The sequence below is a fragment of the Dryobates pubescens genome, chromosome 4 (assembly GCF_014839835.1).
Source record: "Dryobates pubescens isolate bDryPub1 chromosome 4, bDryPub1.pri, whole genome shotgun sequence".
In the NCBI taxonomy this organism is placed as follows: domain Eukaryota; kingdom Metazoa; phylum Chordata; class Aves; order Piciformes; family Picidae; genus Dryobates; species Dryobates pubescens.
Window position 1 is genome coordinate 7,869,739 of NC_071615.1, and position 13,190 is coordinate 7,882,928.

The following is a 13,190-nucleotide window of genomic DNA, read 5'->3' on the forward strand; positions in this document are numbered from 1 at the left end:
AGCTAATTTGGCATAGTGCTGCATGGAGCCCTGTTAGGCAGAACTAAAGAGATACTGCCAGAGCCAGATGTCTGTAAGCACAGAATTTCCTATAAGAACTTGCAGAATTCCCCAGGCTATTTTTTTTTCCAAGCTAGTCAGTGATAGATAAGGTAGATAATTACTGAGATCAGAGTACCTGATAAGGAATTTAAGCTACACTTTTTTTTTACCTTCTCATCACTCTAAGATTTAAGTAAGAAAAACTGCATCTAACTTGTATTTTAATTTTTCTTGTCAGATCAGAGGAACTTTGATCTTGAAAGCTTGTCTGGCTTTTTCAGTTACCCATTCAACTTACAGAAGTTACTAATTTCTCTGCAAATCTTCCTTCTTTAAACTGTACAGACAAATTCTGAAAGTAGCTTTCTCTCCAAGAAACATGATGTTGTAAAGTCTTTCTATTAGATACTTTGAAGCAGAGGAGGTTCTGAGGCTGTGCTGTAGCAGGATAATGAGGTTCTGGACCTGCTATTATATGAAGGTTTACAGATTTCTGCCCCATGTCTTAACAGGACGAATGTGAAGGAGACCTTGCTGAGGCCATGCCAGCTTTGGAGGCAGCACTTGCAGCTCTTGATACCCTGAATCCTTCAGACATCTCTCTTGTGAAATCCATGCAGAATCCACCTGGTCCTGTTAAGCTTGTCATGGAGAGTATCTGTGTCATGAAGGGAGTTAAAGCAGAAAGGAAACCTGATCCAAGTGGCAGTGGTAATGATGCAGTTATTTGTTATCCCTGCCCTAGGAATGCTTGGGGCACTGCTGTCCTGTACTAGTGAAGTGCTTCTGGTGTGAGTGCACCCATGTGCACTATCAATGCATTTTGCTGGCAGTGCCTTCTAAGTACACTGAATAGCTAGGAGTAGTTTTTGCCATTGTAGCACACTGCCCTTGCTTAATGCTGTTGTACAAGCTTTGTGAGGTCACCACCACAAAGTCATCCCCTCAACTTGCTTTGACCCAGTTTTGAGATTTGCATTGCTTTTCGGAACTCCAGGAGCTGGAGGTGTGCTGTGCACCATTCACTGTATTTTCCTCTCTAAACCCTGCTACCAAACTTTATCAGTTGTGCTGGGAGACAGAATTGTAGCTATACTCTCACCATAGGAAAAGACACTAACAAGCTCTTCCTGCATGGATTATGTTGTTATTGTGGGATTGCACCAGATTTGAGAGGAAAGAAACCTTTTTCCTTGTCTTCTTCTGTCTCATGCCCCCCACAGCTCAACCCTTCATAACTGAAAATAAGACTTCTCTACATGCCTTTCCAAATAGTTACTGATTTTTCTAATAAGCTATATTGGGAAAGGCTGTAATTTCTTTCCCCCCTTATTCTTCTTGGTTGATTTAGAACAAATGTGTAATCCATAAATAGGATATAGGTTAGTGACACTGAAGTTCCTGGCTGAATTTCTTTAACTAACGATTTTCCCAAACTAGCTAACAGTGGAATTCAATTGCAAAATAATTTGTGTTAATTTTTCATACTAAGTTTCAAGTGTGGTGGTTTTTTTTTCCAGTCTGAATATGCATGTTTTAAATCTAATGTTAGTACTGTTTGCAACATAGGTAAAATGATAGAAGACTACTGGGGATCATCTAGAAAACTTCTGGGAGATCTGAAATTCCTTGAGAGCTTGAAGACTTATGACAAGGATAATATTCCTCCTGCTATAATGAAGAGAATTAGAGAGAGGTTTATTGATCATCCAGATTTTCAGCCAGCTGTGATAAAAAATGTCTCATCAGCCTGTGAAGGGCTGTGCAAGTGGGTGCGAGCCATGGAGGTGTACGATCGCGTTGCCAAAGTGGTTGGCCCGAAGCGCGAACGTTTGAAAGCCGCAGAGGAGTTGCTGGATGTTCAAATGCAGAAGCTAAGAACAAAACAAGCAGAACTTAAGGAGATAGTTGATCACCTCCAAGCTTTGAACGATGAGTTGGACAAGATGAACAAGCGGAAGAGAGAACTGGAAAGCAATATTAAGCTGTGCTCAGAGAAGCTTGTGAGAGCTGAACAGCTGATTAGTGGTCTTGGTGGAGAGAAAGACAGGTGGACAGAAGCCGCACGGGTATTAGGCATTCGGTACATAGACCTTATAGGAGATGTGTTGTTGTCATCGGGAACCGTGGCTTATTTGGGAGCCTTCACTGTTGATTACCGCCTGAAATGTCAAGAGAAATGGCAAGCCCTGTGCAGTGAGAAGAAGATCCCATGCTCCAGTGATTTTAGCTTAAGTAATACCTTAGGGGACCCAGTCAAAATCCGTGCGTGGCAGATTGCTGGATTGCCAGTTGATTCTTTCTCCATTGACAATGGCGTGATTGTTTCTAACTCCAGAAGATGGGCTTTAATGATAGATCCTCAAAGGCAAGCTAACAAGTGGGTGAAAAACATGGAGAAAACTAACAGGCTGTCAGTTATCAAATTGTCTGACGCACATTATGTGAGGACGTTGGAAAATGCTGTTCAGCTTGGAACACCAGTCTTGCTGGAAAATATTGGTGAAGAGCTAGATGCCTTCATAGAACCCATTTTATTAAAGCAAACATTCAAACAACAAGGAGTAGAATACATGAAATTAGGGGAAAATATAATTGAATATTCAAGAGATTTCAGGTTTTACATAACAACCTGCTTAAGAAATCCTCATTATCTTCCTGAGGTGGCTGTGAAAGTTTGTCTACTCAACTTCATGATTACACCTTTAGGTCTTCAGGACCAGCTTCTTGGAATCGTAGCTGCAGAGGAAAAGCCTGAGCTAGAAGAAAAGAAAAATAAACTGATTATAGAAAGTGCAGCCAACAAGAAACAACTAAAGGAAATAGAAGATAAAATCCTAGAGGTCCTTTCCAGTTCAGAAGGAAACATCTTAGAAGATGAAACAGCCATTAATATTTTGTCTTCCTCCAAAGAGTTATCTGAAGAAATCTCTGAAAAGCAAAAGGTTTCCTCTGTAACTGAAATGCAAATAGATTCTACTCGAATGGGGTATAAGCCAGTTGCTGTTCATTCAGCTGTTATCTTCTTCTGCATCTCTGATCTGGCAAACATTGAACCTATGTACCAGTATTCACTGATTTGGTTCTTTAACTTGTATGTTCAGTCTATTGCTAAAAGCAAAAAGAGTGACCATCTAGAAGAGAGAATTAAGAATATAACTGAGCATTTCACAATAAGCATCTATAACAACGTGTGTCGGTCACTCTTTGAAAAGGACAAGCTGCTGTTCTCTTTACTGCTGACAGTAGGCATCATGAAGGGAAAAGGCCAAATAGATGATGTGGTTTGGCATTTCCTGCTGACAGGAGGGGTTGCTCTTGATAATCCTCACCCCAATCCAGCTCCAGACTGGCTGTCTGACAAGTCATGGGCTGAGCTTGTACGTGCATCTAGTTTGACAAACCTCCAGGGATTAATGGAACATGTAAGAGAGAATTCTTCAAAGTGGAAACTAATCTATGACTCTGTAAGACCCCATGAAGAAGCCTTCCCAGATGCCTGGAGCACGCTGGTGGGATTAGACCACATGGTTATTCTCAGGTGTTTGAGACCTGACAAAATTATTCCAGCAGTGCAGGAGTTCATTGTAGAAAATATGGGAAGGACATTTATTGATCCACCTACTTTTGATCTTGGAAGAAGTTACAGTGATTCAAATTGCTGTGCCCCTTTGATTTTTGTATTGTCACCAGGTGCTGATCCTATGGCAGGTGAGATTGGTATTAAATCTTTTTTGATTTGGTTACAGGTCACTGAGTGTAACTGAACTGATAATACTGTAGGTCCTTCCATTTGGTCTTTAAAGTGTCTTTAAGCACAATGCAGAAATGATGGAATATCAAACCTTGCATCTGCTCATATATAAACAACGATGCTAAAATGGGTAGGGGGTGGAATGGGCGTGATGGTGATGAAATGTCTAGTTGAGAGATCCAACAGCTTGTAACATCCAGACCAATTTATAATTTATGCTTGCATTACAGTTCTTTCAGTGGGTGTTTGGGACTTGCCCCAGTATTTGTTACAACCCCTCCTCCAGAAAGTTTCCTCCCTCTGAGTTACTAATTAAATGGTGTCGATGACCACACTTAAAACACATCTGTTAAATGTCCTTTTAAAAAAAAAAAATAACCACCCAGATTATTTTTAACCCTGGTTTTCTGCCAAAAGATTTGTAATGTGGAGCCTTATCTAGAAGGTGTTGGTTTTGATAGCAAAGCAAGAGGGTTATTTTTAACCAGATCTTAAGATCTGATTTCCAGCGCAGCTCCCATAAATAATTGTACCCATGGAAGAGTGAGAGTAGAGAGCTGGTAGTGCAGGCTGGAAGTGAGCAAAAGGAGAAGACAGGCTAGTTAACCTGGCTAGTATTTGGTGGGTTTCCTTTCTTTTTTGTGTTGCTTTATACACCTAAATGTTAGCATGTGCCTCAGAAACACAGTGACTGATCCAGCATTTGATACTGCTTCCGGGTTGCGGTGGTGGTGGTATTTCCAACTGAATAAAATGTTGAACTTTTGCATATTTAGTTGCTTTTTAGATCATCAAAATGATGGATATAGCATAGATTCACTTTCTAATAGACTTTGTTTGCATGTGTGAAACGTGCCATTGCAGGTCTGCTAAAATTTGCTGATGATGTTGGCATGGGAGGTGCAAGCACTCAAACTATTTCACTTGGACAGGGCCAGGGCCCAATAGCAGCCAAAATGATTCATCAGGCTATCAGTGATGGAACCTGGGTAGTACTGCAAAACTGCCATCTTGCAACTAGCTGGATGCCTGCTTTGGAAAAAATCTGTGAGGAAGTTATAGTACCTGAGAATACCAATGAGAAGTTCAGGTAGGAGTTTGAATGTTTTGCTCTTTCTAACTGGAATATTTCATTGAAGGCACTAGTAAAAAGAAATGCAACTTCTTTTGTGTCGACAGCCAGGTATAGCATTTGTATTGTCTGTGTGCAGTGGTAAAATAAAGATACCTAATTAGGGTGTCATCTTTCCTACCTGTCCAATGTAAGCTACTTTATGCCTGCATTTCAGAACAGATTTGGATGTTATCATTGCAGCTAAGCAAGTAGCAAAACCTTAGTCTTCTGCAGATCAGTACTGAGGATTTGTCAGCATTGAGGATTTTTTTGATAATGTGCTTTTAAAAATTCTTTTCAGGTTGTGGTTAACTAGTTATCCATCGGAAAAGTTTCCTGTTAGTATCCTCCAGAATGGCATCAAAATGACAAATGAGCCTCCAAAAGGAGTTAGAGTGAACCTTCTTCGATCGTACCTTAACGACCCCATCTCCGACCCTGTCTTCTTCAGTGGTTGCCAAAAGCCAGAAATGTGGCAAAAGCTGCTGTTTGGCCTTTGCTTTTTTCATGCTATTGTGCAGGAAAGAAGAAACTTTGGTCCACTGGGTAAGGTTTAGGGTTATTTTGCAGGTTGTTTCAAAAAGATTAGTAGTTTTGAAATGCGTTCTTAAGAGTTTCTCTGTAAAAAGGCAGCATTGTTGTTAGCAACATTACATGAGAGCAACCTGTAGTGCACAGAACATAAAGCTTTAAAGCTGTTATTTGCAGGGATTCTCATTGAGGAAAAGCTACTCTTGAAGCTACAAAATGTATTAACCTGGAAGAGGACTAGAAAATACCAATTTTTCCAACTAAATGTATTATAGAGTGGTTACATGAAATTATAGCTTACTTAGTTATAAATTTTTGACTGTTGTTCTTACTAACCATCAAATCCAGTTGTGGTTTAAATTTTCACATGTAAAGATGTGTCTTCTTGATTCTGCTTTTGTTTATTTATTTGTATACTTGTTTTATCAAAGCTTGTGCATATGTTTACTTGGTGTGAAACAAATTTCTTTAGAATCATAGAATTGTTAGGGTTGGAAGGGACCTCAAGTATCATGTAGTTCCAACCCCCCTGCCATGGACAGGGACACCTCACACTAGATCAGGTTGCCCAGAGCCACATCCAGCCTGGCCTTAAAAACCTTGAGGGATGAGGCTTCAGGTTGATTTAAAAAATTCAAATCAGTCAATGAATTAAAACTCCTGTTCTCATAATCTCCAAATAGCAACAGATTAGCTGAAAGTCCTGAGCAGGTCTGTGTTCTGCTTAAGGTAAAATATAATTTTTCATGAGCATGTGCTGCCAAATGCCTGTACTTAACACTTGAAATATACAGGATGATGGTAAGAGTGCCTTAGGATACATCATGGTTACCGTTGTACTGTGCCTTGTGCAATAAACAGCCTGGTAAATTCCAGGGCTGCTCCTAGGCACTGTTGACAGCTGCTATCTTCAGCTCTATAGTAGCAGTACAGTAGCAATACCATAATTTCCTGAGCTTGTCTATCAGCACAGTGCACCACTGCCCTTTGCATCCTCTGCATCAAACAGGTTGGAATATTCCATATGAGTTCAACGAATCCGACCTCAGAATCAGCATGCGGCAGATCCAGATGTTCCTGAACGAGTATGAAGAGCCTCCCTTTGAAGCTCTGACATACCTCACAGGTACAGGCACTTGCTAGGCTCTTTCATTGGTTTATCACTGTACCAGCTGAGTACTTGGCAAATTGAGTGGGTTCCGTCCAGGTTTACTTTCTTTACTCTCTGCATGCTGACAAGTGGTATCCCAAACCCTCAGGCACCATTGCTATCATGGCTCACATATAGCTAGGAGAATTGCTAACAGTCCAGGAAACCTCCTGGGCTTTCTTTCATATATGTTAAATAAAACCACCAACAGCCTGTTTCACTTAAGCCAGTCAATACAATTCCAACACAGTAAGCACTGGCAGTTCAGCAGAGGATGTGATAATACTCATCACTTTAAAGCAGGAGGTGTTGACCTGTGTGAATAACTGGCTGTTGTGGCTATTCACTTCTTTAGTCCAGAAAGATAGCTGCTTCCTGGCACCTCCTTTGTCAGATAATTCCTGGGTTTTGCTAATATTACTATTAGTTTTATAAAAAAGAATTTTGGAAGTCAGGATTAAAGTAACAGCTGTGAATATTTAGCAGTTTTCTGTGCTTCCTATCAGTGTAAAGATTCCCTCATTGCTTAGATCTCACCAACCCCTGCTGCACAGGGTTACTGCATATTTGTGATTGCTTGTTTTCTACTGCATGCCTGCACAATCAGGGTAAGTTTGCATGAAAGGAACAAGACAAGTATCAGCTATATAGCACTGTTCAGATTTTGATAGTTCTTAGCAGAACTTCAAACAAAAGAGCTTTCATTTAAAACATGAGATTATTTGCTGCAGCCTGAGTAGCAGTTTCTGAGACCAACTCATAGCATTTGTTAAACCTTTCATCATCAAGGCACACAGATTTAGCCCATAGTTCCTAAGGTGTTGAAGTGCCTAATTTCCATTGAAGTCATTAAAATGTAGGGCCTAAAAACTTTGGAAGATCTGGACCTTCATAACTTAAATTTACTGGAGCTATTTTTATTTGTTCATTAACTTCCAATTTTCCATCCTGCTTTTCTTTGCCCTTTCCCAGGGGAATGTAACTATGGAGGCAGAGTAACAGATGATAAAGACAGGCGCCTTCTGCTGTCTCTGCTTTCCATAGTCTATAACAAGGATATAGAGCAGGACAAGTACATGCTTGCAGCTGTAGATGACTACTACATACCACCACATGGTCCATATGAGGTGAGAAGATAACAATGTAAATTCACTCTGAGCTATTGGGGAAAACATTATCTGCACTGTACTTTGATATGCTGAATACAACAAACAGAAAATAAACCTCATGCCATGCCACGGTATCTCTTATGTATGAAACAGGAATCTGGTACACGGCCCAATGAGATGAAATGGTCATCCAATACTCTGGTATTTGCTGGTGCAAAGAGTCACCCCTGTGTAGGTTTCCAGTACACTCTAGAAAGCTAGTAAGTGTCAGGCTTCAGGAATTTACAGGGTACTTCTGCACCCTCTTGCAATTGTTTTTGCCTCGAGAGCAGTGACCATGCTGAGGAGGTGTAATGGCCCAGGTGTATGCTCACTTTTCATCCTTTCTTCCCTTCTAATAACTGGATAAAGAGCATCCTGTTTGTGTAGCCTGCAGTTGTCATCCTGCTCTCTTCTGTGACTCCTACCAGTGCTCCTTATATATTTCTAATGTACATTTCTTTCTCTTGCTGCTTTTGTGAAGGTGGCAAGAACAATTCTTCACTGAGTCTTTGAATCATACAAAACTTAACTTATATTAACTCTGTTTCTGGATGTGATTAACTCAGAACTAATGTGTTTGATAGTACATGGGAAGGTTCTACCCAAGTTTGGTTTACTGATTTTCATTTAATGCAGTATTGTATGATTTCTGGTATCTAAATGTTTCTTTTACAGTCTTACATTGAATACATACGAAGTTTACCAATTACAACACACCCTGAAGTGTTTGGACTTCATGAAAATGCAGACATCACCAAGGATAACCAGGAGACTAATCAACTTTTCCAGAGTGTGCTCCTGACTTTGCCTAGAGAAGCAGGGGGAGGTGGCAAGTCCCCTCAGGTAACTGGGGAAGAAAGATCAACGTGCACTCTGGAAAGGTGCCCTTTCCTGTTGTGCCTTGGGTCTCAAAGTAATCCAGCACCTTTCATCACATGACTGTGGCTTGGGAGTAGATGTGAATGTCTCTGTAGAGAACCAGACAGATTTGGCATAGAAGAACCTCTAAAGATGGAAGATACTGTAATAATTTTGAATGCAAATAGATTGATACCACAGAACCCCACCTGGCTGAATGCAACTTTGAACGCACTTTGAATGTTCCTCTCGTATTTTGTGTTTTAAAATCAAAGTGAAGTGCTTCACTTCAGTCATGAATCGCAGTTAGAGGACAGCTAACAACTAGAGCTGGCAAAGCACTTCAGATCACACCCATTCCTAAGCAATTTTAAATAGCTTTGTGTTTTGCAGAATTTACTGAAGAAAGATAGGTGAAAGGGGGAAATTCCTCATTCACTGCAAACTTATGATTTCAGGAAACTGTTGAAGATTTGGCACAAGACATCCTATCCAAATTACCAAGTGACTTTGATGTTGAAGAGGTTATGAAGATATACCCAGTACTCTATGAAGAGTCCATGAATACAGTTCTCAGGCAAGAACTAATTCGATTTAACAGGTATGGCTCAGCATTTTGGGTAGCACTACCAATACTGGAAGATGCTTGTGTTCATCAGTGCTAACAACTCACAAGCCTTGAAAACACTTACAAGCCTTCTGCAATGAATTGTTAGCATGATAGATTCTGCTTTGCATGAACCTTTGAAAAAGGCTTGAAAGCTGCAGCTGACTATCTGAATATGGAAATAGTAGTGGTATTCTTGGAATGTGAACTTAAACCAGATTTGTTTTGTTGAGGTAGGAGAGCCTGCTTTATTCTTTTTTCAGTCACACCCAGGTCCCAGTGTTCACAGCACACTGTGTTACTTAGTGTTAGAGGCTCAATTTCCCTTGTCTAGAAGGGGACTTTTCACTGTCTTTCATTTCTCTGTGTGTGATTTCTGTTTGTTTGCTTTTCTTAAGTTTTGAGAACGACATGTGAGATAAGGCATTTCTGACAGGACATTTACCAACTTTGACTGGCTTTTTATTCAAGTTGCTCTCAGAGGTCTTTAACCAGACAGTAAGAAGTAAATAATGAGATGACAATTTCTTTTGTGTTATCCGAAGGCTTACTGAAGTTGTTCGGAGCAGCCTCATAAATTTAGGCAAAGCCATTAAAGGCCAAGTGTTGATGTCATCTGAACTTGAAGATGTTTTCAACAGCATGCTAATAGGCAAAGTACCAGCAATGTGGGCTGCCAAATCCTATCCATCACTGAAGCCACTGGGAAGTTATGTCTCTGATCTCCTCTGTCGTTTGGTCTTCTTCCAGGTATGCTAAACTGAGACTGACGGATGTAAGGACTCTGTAGCTGAAAGCTGAATGGATAAATTGTGTATCAGTGCTGTAGTATCTGGACTTGCTACTTTCTGAAATGTCTTTCTCAGTAGCACTGACTTCTGGTAGTTTCAGAATGAGTGATTCTTTTTGTTGTCATTGTAAATGACTTGACTTATGTAATTGGTTGGCTCTGAAAAGTACAGAACTAACAGTAGTATCCAGAGGCTCCAAGGTTTAGATCTCTTTGTGCTGTTTGAGTGTATCTGAAGAGCCATCTCTGGTCTGGTGAACCGGCACAGTGAAGCCACAGATGGATTGTTTTTATGGTTTTCCTCTCTATTCAGGACTGGGTAATCAATGGACCACCCACAGTCTTTTGGCTCTCAGGATTCTTCTTCACTCAGTCTTTTCTGACTGGTGTTCTACAAAACTATGCCAGAAAATACACCATCCCTATTGACCATATTGGATTTGAATTTGAGGTAAGGAAATGCAGAGGAATGTTGTGTTTCTTGAATAACTTGAACCATGTTCTGGGGCAGCAAGGAAGAGCTTTCAAAAAAGAAATTTTATTTAAAGGAGCAACTTCAGACTGTTACTTACAGAACTGAATATACTCCAGCTAAAACTGAGCAATGGTTTAATCATTCTAGGTGATGAAACAGGAGCACACAATGGAGAAAATACCAGCAGATGGGGCTTATGTGAGAGGCCTTTATTTGGAAGGTGCACGATGGGATCGAGAATCTCTGGTAGTTGGAGAATCACTTCCCAAAGTCCTTTATGATCCTCTGCCCATCATTTGGCTGAAACCTGGAGAAAGTTCGAGCTTTCTTCATATGAACATCTATTCATGCCCTGTATACAAAACAAGTGCAAGAAGAGGTGTCTTATCCACCACTGGCCACTCAACCAACTATGTTCTCTCAATTGAGCTCCCTTCAGACAAGCCCCAGAAACACTGGATAAATCGAGGTGTGGCAGCACTGTGCCAGTTAGATGACTGAAAGGATGCAAGCCAGAGCAGTTGAACTTTGTTATTAAAAGATATACTTCACTCCACAATGGCTGCTATTTAGATTTTTTTTTATAGATATCAGTATTTCTTGGTGCCTTCAAAGCAGCTCCCAAATTCTTTTTGCTTTTTAGCCATTATCAGCCACTGAGCAAAAGTGAGTGAAAATAGAACACTGCAAACAGAAACTTATTCAGAGACCTGGGTTTTATTCTGCAATTTAACAGAAACAAACTGTGTGCCAGCCACCTCATTGGAAATCCAGGTATTACCACCTAGCTGCTAGGATAGGGCTTGGCTGGTTTGGTTTTGGGTGTGTTGTTTTGTTGTTAGTTGGGGGGGGTGGGGTGGGGGGTATTTTAATAAAATTAGGCCCAAAAAGTTTTGCTGCTGATTTTAATGAGAATGTGATCCACAACTCTTGCAAATAGGACTCTGTGGATTTGCCTACCACTTGTCTGTCCCTGGAACATGTAGGGCAAGGTGGGAGATGAGAATGGCTTGTTGTCAACATGCAAACCCAACCCTCAGCTACAATGAACTGCCAGAGCTATATCATGAAACTAGAGTAACTGACACTCCTTGAAGATGTGCCTCAGAATTTCCATATCAAACTTCTAGCCCCCATGTGCACTGGGAGTCTGCCCCTTCTCAGATCACTATGCTTCTCATAACTTTTAGCTTTTCTTTTTTTTAATTGCAGTAGAATTTACTTCTATATTCATGTGACCTGATAAATGGGCTGTTCCCTTTCTCCTATAATGATGGTGGAGTCACCATCACTGGAGGTGTTTAAGAAGAGACTGGATGGGGTGCTTGGTGCCATGGTTTAATTGATTAGATGGTGTTGGATGATAGGTTGGACTCGATGATCTTGAAGGTCTTTTCCAACCTGGTTAATTCCATTCTATTCTTATTCTTATTCTTATTCTTATTCTCCTATTCTATTCTATTCTATTCTATTCTATTCTATTCTATTCTATTCTATAATCTCACTTTACTTCCTCATTTTGCCCTCTTCCACGTTGGACTAAAACCACCTGCAATTTTGTACTAGTTTAAGCCCTTTCATCAGAGAAGCTGCAAGTAGCTTGCAAATATTAATTAAAAATAGAATAGCCTGAACATCTTCAAAGAGCTTTGCAGTCATTAGCTAATCCCCACAACGTGCCAAGAAGGTACTAAAGATACATCATTAGACTTGTTGTGTACATAGTACAAGAGAAGCACAAAGATCAAGGCAAGCATTTAAAGAAAACCCCACTGCATAAACATCCACTAATTTGAGGTATATTTTTTTTTCATTGCCCAAATTGCAGCATTTTAATGACTTGCTTGAGGCCTCACAAAGTCAGAGATGCAGCTATAATTCAGCACTTGCCAGTATCCTGCTGCAGTCATTAAGTGATGCTGCTACAAGTCATTAAGGCATAGTTCATACCAATTTATCACTTGTGTTGTGCTTAGCTGCTGTAGGTGAAAGCAGTGTTCATTATTGTTTTAGTAACCACTCATACTGAGTACAAAGGTTCATAAGATAGTGACCTTTAGGAACAGTAACATACAGGTAAGCAAGAAGCATTACATGTGTGCTGTACAGTGCTAGGTAATTGGTACGGTATCTTCATGTACCATACATATACATGCACCACATTCCATGCCTCACTAGCAGTGCAGCGTGCAGGCATTTGGAGCATCTTCATTTTTACCTGGTGACAGGGCAAAGATGTCAGGCCCAGGTCTCATGAGGAGTGGCTGAGGGAAGTAGGATTGTTTAGGCTGGAGAAGTGGGGAAGAGAAAGCTAAGGGGAGACCTCATTGCTCTCCACAACTACCTAAAAGGAAGTTGCAGTGAGGTGGGGGTTGGTCCTTCTCCTCAGTATCAAGTGAGAGGAAATGGCCTCAAATTGCACCAGGGTGGGGTTAAATTGGATATTAGGAAAAATTTCTTTACAGAAAGAGTGGTCAGGCATTGGAACAGGCTGCCGTGGGAGGTGGTGGAGTCATCGTGCCTGGAGGTGTTAAAAAAATGTGTAGTCATGGCTCCTCAGGAGATGGTTTAGTGGGGGATGGTGGTGTTAGGTCAGTGGTTGGACTTGATGATCTTAGAAGTATTTTCCAACCTAAACAGCTATCCCAAAATGGCAGCTTTCTAGTCTGACCTTCAAAGCCAAAGGACTCTAAGGCAGATTCTCTTTTCCATGGAGTT

General features: G+C 40.6%; 1 protein-coding gene across 1 annotated transcript in view; it reads left to right on the forward strand.

Moving 5' to 3' along the window:
* DNAH3 (dynein axonemal heavy chain 3) overlaps positions 1-11,031 on the forward strand; it is a 58,727-nt gene extending 47,696 nt beyond the window's left edge. The window contains exons 49-59 of the mRNA XM_054180299.1: positions 555-753; positions 1,612-3,753; positions 4,661-4,886; positions 5,212-5,456; positions 6,451-6,567; positions 7,564-7,718; positions 8,418-8,585; positions 9,059-9,201; positions 9,753-9,957; positions 10,311-10,448; positions 10,620-11,031. Coding sequence (XP_054036274.1) covers positions 555-753; positions 1,612-3,753; positions 4,661-4,886; positions 5,212-5,456; positions 6,451-6,567; positions 7,564-7,718; positions 8,418-8,585; positions 9,059-9,201; positions 9,753-9,957; positions 10,311-10,448; positions 10,620-10,973 — 4,092 coding nt within the window. The 3' untranslated portion in view covers positions 10,974-11,031. The remainder of the gene's footprint in view (positions 1-554; positions 754-1,611; positions 3,754-4,660; positions 4,887-5,211; positions 5,457-6,450; positions 6,568-7,563; positions 7,719-8,417; positions 8,586-9,058; positions 9,202-9,752; positions 9,958-10,310; positions 10,449-10,619) is intronic.
* The last annotated feature ends 2,159 nt before the right edge of the window (positions 11,032-13,190 follow it).